The following is a 17,757-nucleotide window of genomic DNA, read 5'->3' as shown; positions in this document are numbered from 1 at the left end:
GAGAGAGAGAGAGAGAGAGAGAGAGAGAGCCAGCATGAGTGGGGGAGGGGAAAAGAGAGAGAGAGAGACACAGAATCCGAAGCAGGCTCCAGGCTCCGGGCCATCAGCACAGAGCCTGACGCAGGGCTCGAACTCACGAACTGTGAGATCATGACCTGAGCTGAGGTCGGCCGCTTAACTGACTGAGCCACCCAGGCGCTCCCATATTGTGTTCTTCAAATACCATTTCCCAGTAAATGAACCAAGGTTATTCTGAGGAGTCGCTGATCCCGGGTCTGTAGCAAGAAATCTACAAGATGAGCCAGACAGCAAGAAACTTCATGAAATACCTAGAGCCACTGTCCCTAAGCTATAACATCATAAGGCCCCTTTTCTGTGAAGAAGCTTAGCAGGCAAATCTAACTCCAACCAATCTGTAGCTCCTATGCAGGAGGCCTGGGGAGTAGAAGGGTCAACCGTTCTGCCTTTCCTGGAGATAACTGGCCTCTCCCAGTCTCATCGACCACCCAACTGCTGCTGTTGGGCACACCAGCTACTACTTCTACTTTACGCAGCTGAATTCTTATACCTCAGAGGTCTCGGAAAACTTTACTTGTACTACTGTATGCAACATACGTGCCTGTGAGCAGGACTTTCAGGCCTATCCACCAGGATTTATCTATTCAGATGCATCTTTCCCTTCCAAATTGAGTCGTAGTTAGTTCAGCAGCAGAGTCATTGGTTAAATCATCCTGGAACCTGGGCCTGGTTGTTTTAGATCTATGGCTTGTTTCCACCCAGGATGGTATCATCTAGCTTCAGAAATCACCTAATTCATCAGATCCGACAGCAAAGGATGGAAGTTAACTACCGCTATGAATGAAAAGAATAGGCTGAAGGGTCCAGAGGCAACGTCTGAAAACAAACAAACAACCGCTCCAGAAATGGTCTGTACCATGGCAGAGCCCCCGTGAGGAGGAGTGAGTGGGGGGCCTCCCGAGTAAACTTTCAGTTAAGAGGCTGCTCTCACTGGGATGTTGAGTCTGGCCAGTTCAGTGGTACCCACCCCACCACTTCTCTCAGTGACTTACCTGAATACAGGCTCCTGTCTTCACCTTGCAGAGGCTGCAAACTAAGGCCCATCGACTGGGTGGAATGTGGGACACCTTGGTGATTGGTTCCATCCTCTCAGGACAAGCAATGCTGACCTATAAATAAAACACCACCATAAGGCAGAGGCACCAAGGCATTCCAGAAGTACCTTTCACAAGCCACAAATGATGTTATGTGACGCTCAGGCCATCAAGACAATGAGGTGGGCCACATCTCATAAGGTTACTATGGAACCAAGAATAAATAAAACCTGTCTCTAGCCACTGCTCAGACCTCTGATCATTTCCAGTAACGGACAGGACTCATATATAGGATGAGAGGGCAGGAGTGGAGGCTAGGCATGGTTACCTTAATGAATCCAAGATACATACCTACACTTTACTTAGGAACCAAAGAAAGCCACTAAGGAACGGAATTAAAATTCACAAGATCTAGCATCTATTGTGTGTTAGAGATGGTGCCACATGCCTCGTTTTGTCATTTAATCAACTGAGGATGAAAAACAGGCAGTGACAAGCCTTTCAGTTCGGTTTATAAAGAATCATGATATTGTTGCAAAGTCGCAGCAATCTGTGTAATGAAGAGGTCGCAGCACGTAAGTAGGAAGGATGGGGATGGTAACATTTTCAAACCATGGTCTTTTAAATCATGTAACCATCATGAGTTTGCTCTACTGTCTCAGCCAAAGTAGCTTCAAAGTGAAATTAGTCTTTGGGAGAGTGCTGAAAGGAAAGAATGCTTTAACAAAAGATGGAAAACAGTTTTTTCCACATGAAAACAAGGGGTCAAACAACTTCTGATAAAAAGTGTTCTCCCTCTCGCTTACAAATGGGTACAGGAGTTTCCAAGAGAGATACAACTTTAAAAAGTGAAGGACTTTGAATAAGGCTGGTTAAACTAGTACAAGTTCTACCCACATGCAGAAACTAGCAGTAGAAAGATCACAGAGATCTTGAGCAGCCCAAAAGGTACTAAAAACAACCGTAATAAGCAATGTCAACAGGTAAGACAGCTTCCTTCCTTCCTTTTTCTTTCCCTTTCTTGCTTTTCTTTTCTTTTTTCTTTTCTTTCTATATTTTAGAGAGAGCGAGAATGTGAGCAGGGGAGGGGGGCAGAGGGAAAGAGAGAATCCCAAGCAGGCCATGCTCAGCATGGAGCGCAATGCAGGGCTTGATCCCACAACCCTGGGATCATGACCTGAGCTGAAATCAAGATTGGATGCTCAACCGACTGAGCCACCCAGGAGCCCCGGCTCCTTTTATTTTTAAAGGACTCTTCCTGAGTCATGTTCTAGACTCTTATATGCTGAGAGCACCTGCTCTATTAGTTGGGACATTTGCTGCTGGAGACCAGTCACTCTCAGGCCAGAAACCTGAGAGTTCGTGTCAGTCTATGAGCTGGACATTTTTAGTAAGAAAAAGGAACCATTATCCAAATATTAAAAAAAATACTTATTCCTATATCCATAAGAATACTGTAGTATTTATCGAGGACTTTCAGTTTAACTATGTGACTCTAAGCTCGATTGTTAGATAGTTAACTCCCCTGGAACTGTCATTAACAAGAATAAAGCCAGGGAAGTTTGTTTGTTTATTTTTTTATTTGATTTTTTGAAGTAATCTCTACACCCAACGTGGGCCTCGAACTTCTAACCTGGAAATCAAGAGTCGCATTCTCTACTCACTGGGCCAGCCAGGTGCCAGGAAGTTTTAAGGGAGAATGAATTACTGATACAGTATCATCAGCTTTCCCATGAACTGAATTCTAAAGTCTCTCTTGTTTTGCAGTTAACGAATGTGCTGGCTTGGATAGGGGTTGGGGAAAGAGGATGTGCCTGGGATGTTTAAACAGGTTAAAAAAAAAAGAGCAGCCATAAGTAAGAAGAAGCAATGTTTGGAAGCCCTTTTTAATCAATTTTGTGAGCACACAGCCTCTTATGAAATATCAGCAACTGAAGGACCAGATTAAATAGTTAGGGATGGAGTTCTGAACAAAGAGGCTCTTAGACAAATGTTGAGTCTAAGCTCTGAAAACAGCTTCAAAAATCAGGGGCGCCTGGGTGGCTCACTTGGTTGATTTCAGCTCAGGTCATGATCCCAGGGTCATGGGACCAAGCCCCGCATTGGGCTCCATGCTGACCATGGAGCTTGCTTAAGATTCTCTTTCTCTTTCTCTTTCTCTCTCTCTCTCTCTCTCCCCTCGCCCCTCTATTCTACTCGTGCTCCCTCTCTTTAATAAAAAAAAACAACAACATTAAAAAAAGGCTTCAAAAATCAAAGGGCAACCATCATAGTGGGCAAAAGAGGTAATGCTCACTTCATCCAGAATAACCTAAAACTGGAAACAACGGAAGTGTCCATTAAAGGAGAATGGATAAATAAATCATGGTAGATCAATGCAACAGAATACTCCTCAGCAAGAAACAAATGAGTACTGATCCATACTACAACATGGAGTGCTGGCAGACAGGAAAGAGTGCATACTGTATGATTCCATTTACATGAAATTAAAAAACAGATTAATCTATAGTGATAGTAATCAAAATGGTAATAGGGACCCAAATAGGGACTGGAAAGGAGGTATGAGGGATCCTTCTGGGGTGCTCTATGTCTACTTCTGAGGTGTTCCTTGTCTTGGTCTGGGTTGTGGTTACAGATATGTGTAAAAGTCATGAAATTGTACACTTAGTATTTGGTATTTTAAGTGTAAGTTGCACCTTAAAAAAATCTGCTCATATCCTGGCTCTCTTCTCATACAAATTCATTCACTACCACTGGTGGCACCATCTATAAATTAATCGGCGTGGGCTTCCATGCTCACATGCATCCAAGAAGGGTGTGAGAGAGCTCAAGTGGAAGCATTATCACCTCAGGAGCAGGAGCAGGAATGAAGCATCTCCATGAAGCCTGAGTCGGTCTGAATGCCATGGGAAACAGGTGCACCTGGAGCAAATGGGCTCAAGCCTGGATGAGTCTTACCTCTGGAATCCACAGGGCACAGCTGACATGAGCCCATTTAGTCCCTGTCCTGGTAGTCTTCATGGCCCCACCTCTCTTTGGACATAACAGACACTGTGGATGAATGCCAAGGACACAGGAACGACACAGCCAGCTGCCTTCTGGGACCTTGAGGATGCCGTAGCAGGCCTGGAGGCACGAGCAGGAGAGGGGAGAATGGTTAGCATCTTTTCAGCAGGGCTGATGTCTGCTCTGGTGCAGTCACAGAGTACTCTCTGCTTTTAGGAGAAAGGCAAATAAGGCCCCAAAAGCTCATATCCAGGATTTAGTAATTTTAAAACACTTAAAAAAAAAAAAAAGGCACCTTCCAGCATCTAAGATCAGCATGTCTGTCTACGAGAACTGACTTTAAGGACAATAGAGTAAGACTAGAAGGAAATACATACAAAAAGGCTGGCCCAACTGTTATTGAGTTTGGGGATTACATACTTCTTTTCTTTTCTGCCTCTGTTTTCTAAAGCTTCTTCAAAATTATGTATTATACTTAGTCATACACTAACGGAATAACTTCTACATGTCATGTACTGTTGTAATCAAGAAAAAAGTGCTGAAAAAAAAACCAGAATGAAACTTTTGTGGAGCAAATGAGCTAATGCTTCAAGAGCCTAACAGAGCCTGGTGTATAAAAAGCACTCAGCAAATCACAGCAATTACTTGCTTGGGTTGAAGAAAAACGGACTTGTGAATGAATCCTGAATTGAAGAGAATATTAGACTAATCACAATACTCCACAGAGTTCTAGAAGCTGCTTCAAATCCTTCATGGAATGAATTTGGACAAATAAATGAACTACTGGTGGGGGAGTGGGGGTTAGCTTGGAAAACATTCTAGATTTCCTTTTTTACTACCTCCAATCTCGCCCATCCTTCCCCTCTTTACTGCTCTACTCTCACCATTAAAGACTAAACCTGGGGGGCCTCCTGGATCCCCATGTGGCCTGGCAAACTTTCCACCGCTGACTGATTCACCATGGCAACTTCAAAATCTGTACGTACCCCAGGAGGTTCAGCCATAGCTCGGATTCAGGTTCCAACAGTTACTATCGTGTTACCCCTCAACTGGCTCCTTTTCCAAACTCTCTCTATCCGTATCACCACCATGCTTCCCAGCTTCCAGATCTGAAATTCCTGTACTCATATTATCCACTTCCTTTCATCCACTATCCCTGGGGCATACCAGTCCTCCCTACAGAGTGGCCCTTGGGCTCTGACCTTTCTCTCCATCCCCACCACAACTGCTCCATCCAAGTCCTTATCATGTTATGCCTGAATTGATTTATTCCTAAATTTTCTTCCACCCCCTTCACACCTTCAATCCTTCTTCTATTTGGCTGCCATATTCTTCTTGCTAAAACAAAGATTTCATACCATTGCACAGCAACAAACCCTCTAGAAATTCCTTCTGTTCTCACCCCCACCCTGATCTAAATTACGGGTTGGCAAACTACTACCTGAGGCCTGTTTTGTTAAGGCCAACAAGCTAAGAATGGTTTTCATATTTTTAGAGCAATGTTGTTTGTTTGTTTTTTTTTTTTAAAGAATATGTCTGAGAACAAACTGAGGGTTGATGGGGGTGGGAGGGAGGGGAGGGTGGGTGATGGGTATTGAGGAGAGCACCTTTTGGGATGAGTACTGGGTGTTGTATGGAAACCAATTTGACAATACATTTCATATCAAAAATAAATAAATAAATAAATAAATAAATAAATAAAATAATCTTAAAAAAAAAAAAAAAGAATATGTAACAGAGACTGAATGCGGCCCTCAAAGTCTAAAATATTTACCATATGGCCCTTCAAAGAAAAAGTCTGCCAGCCCCTGATCTAAAGCCTGGTGCTCCTCACCTCACTTCTCAGGTCATAGAGCCCCTTGTGTCTTCTCCACTTGACCCTTGCCCTCTACTCAACATGGTTTCCCTCACCAAGTACGTGGCGGCATCGTGTAGTCTTCCCGACTCTAGCTGTTATGTTTTATCTCCTCAGTGAGACTCTAAGGTCACTGGGGGGTAGGTCTTTTATCACCAGTTTATCTGGAATGCTTTCTATGCTGAGGTCGAATAGGTGGTTTGGTAGAGCAAATTAATTTATATCAATAACTGAGGCTGAACTCCAACCAGGCTGCTCTTCCAACAGTAGGGCATCATTTTATAAGGCTCCTAGCCATCAGAGCTTTTCTTTCTCTGAGGTCCAGAATGTTTGCCAGGAAATGAAAGCAAGTTTCTTCCCTAAAAGAGAGCCTCTTACAGACCAGCAAAAGAAAAACCAGTGGTTCTAGGGATCCCCTTTATCTCCTGGTCCTTTTATTGGGCAGAAAATCATTTACTGAGCCCTTGTATATACTTATTCATGGTCATAGGATCATAAAAGCTTGTATTGCATAGCAGTGGTTCTCAAGTTTTTCCAGACTACAAAATGGTAAAGGGTGGATTCTCCTGAGAAAACTGCACACGTGCACAGACATATGTTACATATAGTTTCAGGGGGTTAATAAACTCAGTGCCAAATGTATATATGACAGATATAAAAACTATGAGCATAAACTTCAGGCAAATTAATTTAGGCCTTGGTTTGAGTGTTCAATACCTGGGCTAAAAACCAAAAAATGGAACATACAAAGGGACTTGGAATGGTCCTGATTTTCACATTTTTAAAGTTAAAACCTCAAGTCTATTGATATAAACCTCTCTTCTAAACTAAAGTACTGACACAAGTGTATTAAAGTGGCATAGGAACAAACATTTGATATAATATGGTGGCGGTAAAGAAAAAAAAATTTATGTTTAAAAAATAGAGACGTCAACATGTCCCTGATTCTATTAAGGAGTAAACCGAATCTTCCAAATCATTTTAAGTCACTTTTCAGTCAACAGAGGGAGCTCTAACCTCAGTATCTCTTCAGAATTCAAGTGACTATACTCACTTTGGAAGAATCTCTTTTATATGAAACTTTGTGTGGCACCAGCATTCAACTTTTTTTTTACATTTTTATTTATTTTTGAGGGAGAGAGAGAGACAGAGCACATGTGGGGAAGGAGCAGACAGAGAATGAGACGCAGAATCCGAAGCAGGCTCCAGGCTCTGAGCTGTCAGCACAGAGCCCGACGCGGGGCTCGAATTCACAAACTGTGAGATCATGACCTGAGCCGAAGTCGGACGCTTAACCGACTGAGCCACCCAGGCACCCCAACAACATTCAGCTTTAATACATACCAGCTTATATCCCGCAAGGCCTGGCCAGGTGTTATTGTCATCACTTTCTACGTGAGGAAAGGGCATCATTTATAGTCATTACTGGATATATTTTCAAAACAGATAAAATAATCTTTGAGGAGAATTATTAGGCTACATTCGTTTTTTAGTCAAAGAATCTGAAAATAATTCCTTAGTGTTTGTCCCTACTGTGAAGGATAAATACAGAAAATATACACAGATGACCTTTGTACTATTTTCCCTTCAAGCCTACTATAGATCCACAATCATGTATCTAAATGATTAGATTCAGGGTGAGAAACATCAGGAAATTCAAAACTGGTCAGATCTTAGGAAAGTACTAAGTACATACATGGTATATTACCTAACTCCCAATGGGACCAGGGGCAGTACCGTATTCTCAAATACATTAATATTTCTCTAGCAAACTATATGAGCATTTATGCAAAATGGGATAAACAGTATAAATAGCCTCATATTGGGTGAGTTCTAGTATTGCCCCAAGTCAGTTCTGGTACTAAAGCAAAATCTAGCAGTTTTCAGAGCTTTAAAAATTTTTGGAACTACAGAGGAAGGACTGTGGACTTGTACTATCAGATACTTATGTTCATACTTAAACGATACTTCCTTTCTCACTAAAGGTGTGACATAAATGCCAATAACTGGTAGAGTGAAGGTAAATTTTTGAAATGAACTCTTTTAAAGGAAACAAGTAAAATGAAGAAAAAGACCCAACTGGGTCACAGAATAATTGAGTACCTTCTAATGCAGAGGGTTAGGTTAGGTGACCCAGGCAATTAAAGTCTTAAGCCCGGTTTTCCCTTGATCTCCTGTGTTATCTAATCTATCTACCTACCTTGTCTATCTTCCTCCCTTCCTTCCTTCCATCCTTCCTTCCATCTTTCCTTCAGTCCCTCCTTCCATCCTTCCTTTCTTCCTTCCTTCCATCCTTCCTTCCTTTTTAAGTAATCTCTAATGCCCAACATGGAACTTGAACTCGTACTCGTAACCCCGAGATCAAGAGTCACATGCTCTACCAACTGAGCCGGCCGGGTGCCCCAGTGCGTTACTTAATCTTTTTAGTCATTTTGTAGCCAGAGTGGTCTTTCTAAAATAGAACTCATAGCCTTCAGGGCTGACAGGACAAAACCAAAGTTCCCTAGTTTGTCAGCAAGGGCCTGTCACTCGTGGCCCTTGTAATCCCTCTGTGCTGTCGCTCTCCATCCTCCCCTGCTCCACCCAACCACTCTCTGCAGCTCTGAACAGCTCAGAGTTGCCTCTGATACACTGTGCCCACTCCCACTACCCTGCCTGAATGTGTTCGCCTCTCTGCCTGAACACGCACTGCTGCTGTATGTGGCATTTAGATTCAGCTTGGATGCCACCTCTTGGAAGTTGTCCCTGATCTCCATCCCTCCCATGCACTTACACGGCAGCATGGAACTTCTGTCTACAAAAACACCTGGCGTATTGTGCTAACTGGGCAGTTTCCATGTAGCCTCTACACCAGACTCTGATAACCCTGGGAGCAAAGGCCATGTCTGCCTCTTCATCACTGACTGAGTCTTCAGCATGTGGCGTAAGTCCTGGCACATGGATGGTGCTGCATACCTATTTGCTAGATAAATTAATGAAATCAATGAGATACACAACAGGTTCAGAAGAGTGAAAAATCACTTAGGGTAGGGGCGTTCACGACAAGACTTAAACTAGATCTTGGAAGATACATAGATTTTTCATAGATGGAGGTGGGAGAAAGCATTTTAAGTTGGGGTGTGGCTGAAACATGGAGACAGGACGGTGTCAGGAATAGTCATCACTGCCCCCCCTTAAGTAACCTTATTTTGCTGGAGGATAGGGATTATGGGAGGAAGAAAAGGAAAGAGCCAAAAAGAATGTTGATATCATCACCATCATCATCATTAGTAATTAATTAAGAAGGCATTATGGTAGAAAGGATGACAAATAACTGTCAACCAACTGGAAGAGCTTGGGTAAAGTCATTTCATCTCTCCTGGTATTATCCGTAAAACTGAGGAGTGGGATAGTTTTTTGCAGTCCTAAAATTCTATGATCTTTAGAAGTGTATTGGACTCAGCTTCCTGGGGGTTCTTTATCAGGAGGACTGGAGAGGGCTCTGGGTGCTAGCAAAAAGAGTCTGGACTTCCAGCTGTAGGAAGTGTAAACTCACCAAGGTTACTGACCATGCAGGGATTCCAAGGCAGAAGAGAGACTCCCGGGCAGCAGCAAGGAGACTCCCCCAGGGGACGGTAAAAGTATCAAACGAGGCAATCTCAACAGCACGGGTATGAGGGGACACGACAAAGATCTGGGTTTAGCCCCCTGGGGTAAAGTTAGTAAGTCAGTCACCTTGGGGATCACAAGTATTGTTTCTAAAGGAATTACTGAAGAACAGCCAGGCCAAATCTTTGTTTTCCCCCTTAAATGCAAACTGCTACCCAGATATGGGTGCTGGAGACCATCACTGAGTTTCAGAAAGGCTGACCGTGGGGAGGCGGTGGTCTCCACTCTCACTAACCTGATGTACACAGATGTTACACTTATCACAGAACACCATATCATTCCCTTCTTCACTGTCTGGAGACCGGCACACATCACAGATCACATCTTCATCATACTCTATGCCTAGCCCTTCCTCTGTCTCAATAGCATGGTTCATATTTTCATGGCAATGGCGTTCCAGGACTTCTACTGTCTTTTCCATAAGATTCTCATCAACTGGCCCACAACCTGCACAGAAATACAAACAATCAATCAACCCATCAGTCAGCTGTCATTCCCAAATCACCTACTGTGAGCCCGGTGCAAGGATGGAGGGATTCTAAAAGATAAAACCATCTCTTCCCTGATCTAAAACAACCAGATTTCAAAGAATCTTTTACTAGAGCTATTCTAATATTTACCTATCATCACGTATTAGTATTTGACACATGAAAGGAGAAATACATTTCACCACATTCCTTGTAAGATGTATTACTGACTCTTTCAGTTTTCTGTCTACATCCTAACCAGTCTCCTCCTAAATCTGTTTTCTCTTATTCCCACTGAGGGAGAAGTTCCTACTGAGCTTTGTAATTTTGAACACTTTACTTTACAGCTTAATAAGATAATTAGGATCACATAACTATTTGGACATAAATAATAATTCATTCTTAGCAAATGAGTCCCATCGAATGATTATATGAGGAAATTTTCACATAAAAAGGTATTAAGTCATAAAAGAAAATTCTAGGTTCTGTAAATGTCATTGTACACATGAAACATTTTGTTTTTCAAGCCCGACTTTTGAAAATATCCAATATCATCTTCCAACGGCAAACTATATATATAAAATAAACCTATTAGCATCCACAAAGGTCTAGCTGTAAATTCTGAAATTACCTTTTTTTGCCTCTTGATTCCTTTTCCTTCTATACTTTTAATTAAATAAAACTTTTAATTAAACAAAACCAACTTAATAAACCCAACTAAAAGATTCGTATGGTGGACAGTGGCAACAACTAGACATACTTCTTTCTGGGGGGACTAATGATTTAGTGAGAGCACATATATATTTAACAGCTTGTAAACTCAGGAACAATTCTGACAATGATTCAAACACATTTACCCAAGTATTCTACTTCATTTGTAATATATAAGCTATACTAAGAGACTCTGGAATTCCAAAACAACCTTTTTAGTGTCATAGCTACTTATGAAAGCAAAAACCACCTAGGTAGTATGCTTCCTTTTTCCAGCCAAGACAAATCACACACTTTTTTTTTTTTCCTGGCGTGGAGGAGGATATTCCACTTGACCCCATATTGGTTACGTAAACTCTGACAGGTTATTTATCCTCTTCAGGGCTTAGTTTCCTTATCTATAAAATAAGGACAATAATATAAACTCACTGATTTCTTGTGAGGCTGAGATGAGGTAATGTTTGTACACTGCTTAGTATAGTGCCTGCTATGTAGTAAGCACTCAATTTTTAAAATTCCTTAATCTGAACCAAAAAATATGCTTAATTTAATGTTGGTTTTACAAGTTTATTTTAAGCTTTTATAAGCCTCACTACAATATCATTTACTCTAAAGAGTAAGACTTGAGATAAGGCAATCCTTTTTTAAAATTCTTCCAAGCCTAAATGCAATGTGGTATCTTGGATGGGATCCTGGAACAGAAAAAGATCATTAGTGGAAGAACTGATGAAACCTCAATAAAGTCTAGAATTTAGATGATAGTAATGTACCTGTGTTGGTTCCTTAGCTTTGACAAACGTACTGTGGGCAAGTGAGACATTATTCACATTAGGGGAAACTGAAACTGTGTGAGGGGTACATGGCAACTGTATTACGTCTACAACTTTTCTGTAAATCTAAAACTACTCTAAAATAAAAAAAGGCCATAAAAAAATCATCCAAAGGGAATTAACTGCAAAATACCAAAGGGACCTCGTCATCAGGTGGCATCATGCCGAAGGCAGGCCTGGAATGATCATAATGTATATAGATGTCATAGGGTTCCTAAGCACAACTGCACGCTGAACCGTCAATCCACTCGATTAAGCTCTCATACTCTGACTTACCCCCTCTGTCAGTCTTTCATTCTCTCCCCTTTGTGGTTCTCACCCTAAACTGACACCCATTCTCTCCTTTTGGAAGGCAGAGCAAGAGAAGACATACAGTAAAAAGTTTTCAAAAGCAAGAAGTACTGGTTACTGACAGAATAACTGCCACCATCATGCCAAACCGGATGCAATACGATGTGAAGTTTTTATTCACATGCATTCAGACACCAACCTCAAAAGAAAGAAAAAAAGGGGAAGGAGGGAAGAAAAGGAGCACCGCTGATCCTTGTTGCGCTAACAATGGATAAACGTGATTCAAGCAAAAATGCAATCAAATGTATGCTTTACCGCATCTCCTACGGAGACTTAAATAAAACCACCCACAGAGTTCCAAAGGACCATTTGGACCTAAACACCGCTCAGGCTGAAGACTGGTCAAAGAGCTGTGTGTAAGCATAAAGTGAGTTTCCTTTCAGCCTAGCATTTCCCAGCACTGCCGGCACGGTACGGTACGACATACCATCACTTTACCACTATTATTATGTGTACTTCCAAGTTTTGTTTGTTTGTTTGTTTGCTTGCCTTTGCTTCATTGAATTTTATTTTTCGAGACCTGCATGACAACTTCAGAACTCGCTAAAGGTAGTGAGATAGCTGAGAACTGCTTAGGGGAAGTTCTGCCCTAGGCCTTTCGTTCTCCTTCCGGCAGGAAATGACAAGTCTGGCATCAAGGCTCACCGGACACACCGACCTGTCGGGTGCAGCGGTGCTGCCTAATGCTGAAGTTAGAACTTCTGACCACCCGGCAGAGACGGCAGAAGTGCTGCTGCCCCTGGCCCTGCCCACTGATCAGAGTGTTTTTCAGGGCTGAGCCAGGCACCAGCTTCAGAATCCTCAACCAGGAGTCCAATTAGCCATGATCACTCTCACAATCAGAACTGGAAAACAATCTTATAAAACCTACATGCCATCCCTGACCTGTGCTATTCACAATGAACAAGGAAAGAAAAGGTCAGATTTAAATGTTATGGCTCTATTTCAGTATATTTATGCATTTCAAGAAATGCCTCATTAAGGTAAGATCAAAGAGAAAAATAAATGAAAAGGCCAGAAAAGAAAAGAAGCCACAAGATGAAAGCAAGTTAAATGGTCCTGACAACTTAAAAAAAACCACGAGTCAAGTCAAGGAATAACTTAGTTGTAAGAAAAGAACTTACCCATTTCTGCGAGGTCTTCATTGAGTTCCTGGAGCCAGAAGATGTCCATGTCGTCTAGGTCATAGCGACACACAGATGCTGCCAACTCCATGATGTTGATGTAGCCAGGTTCTGTGCTTTCCGAGCTGGAGCAGCGGATGTACTTCCGGGGCCGCATAAACAGAACATCCTTTACTTTCTCAGCCACAACCCTAGAAAAGTGAAAGGAAGATACTGATAACAGTCGACAAATGACAGATTCTAGGGACTGACTGGGTGGGACCAACGGCACTCAGGCCATATGGTGGAGTTGAATGTTCTCCCTTGCCTCCATAGGGGGAGATCCCTTGCTCTGCCAACTGAGAGGCACGACAGATCCCTATCTAGAAAGTAAATGGTTCTACAGATTCAGTTTTGTCATCTGCCGTGAACATTCTGACTGCTAATGAGATATTTCAGTTACACTTATCGCTCCTGGGTCTCTATTATCATTCATTCTAATAATGTTGCATTGTGTGTTCTTGGTGCAATAGCTACCACGTTTGTTTAGAAGGGGGAACTGAGGAAGAGGTGATACCTGCACAAAGGCACAGCAGATTCCATACCAAAGATATATTTCAGCCAAAGTCATGATTTTCTGCCATGGAGGCAATACTGGACGGTGGTTAAGAGCACAGAGTATAGACTGGGGCGCCTGGGTGGCTCAGTTGGTTAAGTGTCCAACTCTTGATTTGGCTACTAGCACAGAGCCTGCTTGGGATTCTCTCACCCTTTCTCTCTGCCCCTTCCCAACTTAAAAAAAAAGTACAGGCTATAGACTCACAAGCCTGGTTTTTCTGCCACTTACTCACATAGTCATCTTGGGGAACTACTTTCTTTTTTTTAAATTTTTTAAGTTTTATTTATTTTGAGAGGGTGAGAGACAGAGAGAGAGAGCACGAACGGGGTTGGAGCAGAGAGAGAATCCTAAGCAGGCCCCACACAGTGCAGAACCCGTTGTGGGGCCTGGACTCAGCAACCCTGAGATTATGACCAGAGCCGAAATCAAGAGTTGGCCGCTTAACCGACTGTGCCACCCAGGCACCCTGGGAACTACTTAGTTTCTATAAGGTTTGGTTTTCTTAGCTAAAAAGTAAGGACAGTAGTCATAAATTATGATACAATAATATTAAACTTGCAGGGCTATTATGACATGTGAAATAAATATATAAAGAGCTTAGCATAGTATATAGTAAAAAAAAAAGATGTTTAATAATGTTATTGTTACTATATTTCTCGTTATTTTCACTATTTATGTAAATGAGGTGAAGCCTAAAGGCCATGGACTTATATAAACTTCAGGCATTTCCTAGCCATAAATGACAGTGACCATAAGTCTGGGCCAGGGTAACATGACAGGATGAAAGATTTCTGTTCCTCTATCAACTTCCCCAGCAAGCCTGAAGCCAACCTGTATTTCCTCTCACCCCTCCTGACACTTAGGAACCCAAGCCAAGGAAACCAAGCAAGGGAAGAAATAGAAGTTTCTCACCAATGACGTATTCTACAATCAATGTTTTAGATACTGCATGAAGCATCAGAATACAAACGAGGAAATCTGGATTCTTATTCTCTCACAATTTTAGTTTATTTTTATTTTTATTTTTTTAAGTAGGCTCGATGCCCAGTGTGGAGCCCAACGTAGGGCTTGAACTCAAGATGCTGAGATTGCTGAGATCAAGACCTGAGCTGAGATCAATAGTCAGACACTTAACAGACTAAGCCACCTAGGCACTCTTCCCTGGCAATTAAAAAATTTTTTTTTAGTTTTTATTTATTTTTGAGAGAAGGAGAGACAGAGTGCGAGTGGGGGAGGAACAGAGAGAGAGGGAGACACAGAATCCAAAGGAGACTCCAGGCTCCGAGCCCAATGCGGGGCTTGAACTCACAAACCGCGAGATCATGAGCCGAGCTGAAGTCAGATGCTTAACTGACTGAGCCACCCAGATGCCCCTAAAAAAATTTTTTTAATGTTTATTTATTGTTGGGGGGGGGGGGAGACAGGGAGGGAGGAAGAGAGAGAGAGAGAGGCAGGCAGGCAGGCAGAGAGAGACTGAGACACAGAATCTGAAGCAGGCTCCAGGGTGTCAGCACAGAGCCTGATGCAGGGCTTGAACCCATGAACCGTGAGATCATGACCTGAGCTAAAGTCATTTAACCAACTGAGCCACCCAGGTGCCCCATTCCCTGGAAATTTTAAAGAACACAGTGGACCCTCGAAAAAAGAGAGAAAGAAATATGTACATATATCATAAAATGAAAACTGTTTCTCTGGAAGGCTTGTGGAGCCAGTTTCTTTACTCGAGAGTTACTATATATGTAGAAGGATTCATAAACATAAATGTATTCGTATAAAGACATGTAAGTATACATAGGCATAGTCCACCTTGTAAATATACAGTAAATATTTCTTCCTAAGCATTCTTCCACAAGGTTATGATCCCACATAATGTATGTTGAATAAAGTTAATAACTATATGCTTTTGCACATTTTAACTTTCCTACCATATGGGGTTTTTAAAGCCAAAGGCGACAAATATTTGAGGAAAAAAGCAGAACCCTAAAATATTTATTGAAGCTAAAAACTTGGGAACTGCTGACAGAGGCCTGCTTCCAACTGAAATGAACCCAACTGAAAAGGACAGGACATGCATATGAATTCTCCCAAGACAATGAGATATAATATGCTATGCTTATTTGGTGCATGGCCTATGAGGTAATTATAGAATATCTAATTTTTTTTTCAAGATTCATCTTGTTCTAAAAGAAAGAATATTTTGCTAACTATTCATATTGATTGCCTCAAATTCTATGTGGAACAAGGTAGACTATAAATGTTCTTGACTTAAACTAACATGTTTATTAAGCTTCTGGAAGAAACCTCAGACTATGACTACACACACACACACACACACACACACACACACACTATATATATGTATCTATCTATCTATCTATCTATCTATCTATATATCTATATATATCTATCTTATACGTATATACATACATACACATATATATATTTTAAAGTTTATTATAAGTAATCTCTACACCCAATGTGGGGCCTGAACTCATGAACATGAGATCAAGAGCTGCATGCTTCTTTGACTGAGCCAGCCAGGTGCCCTGAAGGCAAATATATTTTATTTGTTATTTATTTAAAGAAATTGGATGTTCTTTTGGCTCAGGTCATGATCTCACGGTTCGTGGGATCAAGCCCTGTGTCGGGTTCTGTGCTGACAGTGTGGAGCCTGCTTGGGATTCTTTCTCTCCCTCTCTCTCTCTGCCCCTCCCCCACTCACACTCTCTCTCCCTCCCTCTGCCCCTCCCCCACTCACGCTCTCTCTCTCTCTCCCTCTCTCTGTCTCTCTCAATAAATAAATAAGTGAAACTTAAAAAAAAAAGCCATCAGCCATAAAGGAAGAGATTAAAAAACGTGTTTATCACCAATATACAATAAACTCTTACAAATCAATTAGAAAAAGACAGACAAGTAGACAAGAAACTTGAATAGATACTTCACAAATAAGGCTACCCACATGGCAAGAAAACTTAACGGTTCTCAACCTCATTAGTTATCAGAGAAATGCAGATCGAAATCATAATTACTATTACCTACCAGAATGGCTAAACTTGGAAAGGCTGACCAAAAACGGACATTACTTAAGTGTTTGTAAGGAAGCAAACAGACCTCTCCTACACTGCCGGTGGGCGTGTGAATTAGTACAACCACTTTGGCAAACTACTCAGCAGCAGATATCCTAGCTGAACATCATACCCTAGGACCTAGTAAACCCACTCTGAGGAATATACTTAACAAAAAAGTAGACATATGTATGTCAAAGGAAGAAAGATGTCTATATTAGCTGAAAACTGGAAGTGATACAAATACCTATCAAGATCAGAATGGATAAATAAAATGTGGAATATTGACAAAATGGACTATGACACAGAAGTGAAGCTTAATAAACTAGTACATGCAACAGCATGGATAAATCTCACAACTGTTATGATGAACAGAACAATCTAGTCTCAATATCAAGTTCAAAAACTGTCACCTATGGAGAGGGAGGTCAGTTACTGGGCATGAGCAGGAGGGCTTCTGGGGTGTTGGTCACATTCTATTTTTTGATCTGAGTGGCAGTTAAACAAGTGTACTTCATTCATGAAAGTTCACTGAGTTATACAGTTATGCTCTGGTCACTTCTCTATGTGTATATTATACTTCAATGCAAGATTTATAATGATAATGATGACAATGACGTTATGTCACTCATCTTTTCATATGTAACTTGAACTAAAGGTCTGAATCTAAAGACCGAATCTATGGCAGCGAACATACTATAGACTGAAACGGTAATACTAAAGGCAAGGAAATGCACGGGTAAAGGTGAAGTTAATTCAAATCTCGCATGGAGAAATTTGTGTAGAGGGGAAGGTCTATGAGAATTAGTGAAAAATATTACTTTGGGATTTTTATTTTTTATTTATTTATTTTTTTTAATTTTTTTTTCAACGTTTATTTATTTTTGGGACAGAGAGAGACAGAGCATGAACGGGGGAGGGGCAGAGAGAGAGAGGGAGACACAGAATCGGAAACGGGCTCCAGGCTCTGAGCCATCAGCCCAGAGCCCG

At 41.5% G+C, this 17,757-nt stretch overlaps 1 protein-coding gene across 1 annotated transcript in view; it reads right to left on the bottom strand.

The window, feature by feature from the left end:
- Positions 1-17,757, bottom strand: part of JADE3 (jade family PHD finger 3) — a 120,800-nt gene that overhangs the window by 22,351 nt on the left and 80,692 nt on the right. The window contains exons 5-8 of the mRNA XM_040468981.1: positions 13,105-13,295; positions 9,857-10,068; positions 4,071-4,238; positions 1,071-1,187 (exon numbers count right to left, since the gene is read on the bottom strand). Coding sequence (XP_040324915.1) covers positions 1,071-1,187; positions 4,071-4,238; positions 9,857-10,068; positions 13,105-13,295 — 688 coding nt within the window. The remainder of the gene's footprint in view (positions 1-1,070; positions 1,188-4,070; positions 4,239-9,856; positions 10,069-13,104; positions 13,296-17,757) is intronic.

Source organism: Herpailurus yagouaroundi, unplaced genomic scaffold (genome assembly GCF_014898765.1).
Source record: "Herpailurus yagouaroundi ecotype Mexico unplaced genomic scaffold, PumYag 67793, whole genome shotgun sequence".
NCBI classification, from domain to species: domain Eukaryota; kingdom Metazoa; phylum Chordata; class Mammalia; order Carnivora; family Felidae; genus Herpailurus; species Herpailurus yagouaroundi.
Note: the sequence above shows the minus strand (reverse complement) of the source record. Positions and strands in the feature narration are given on the sequence as shown.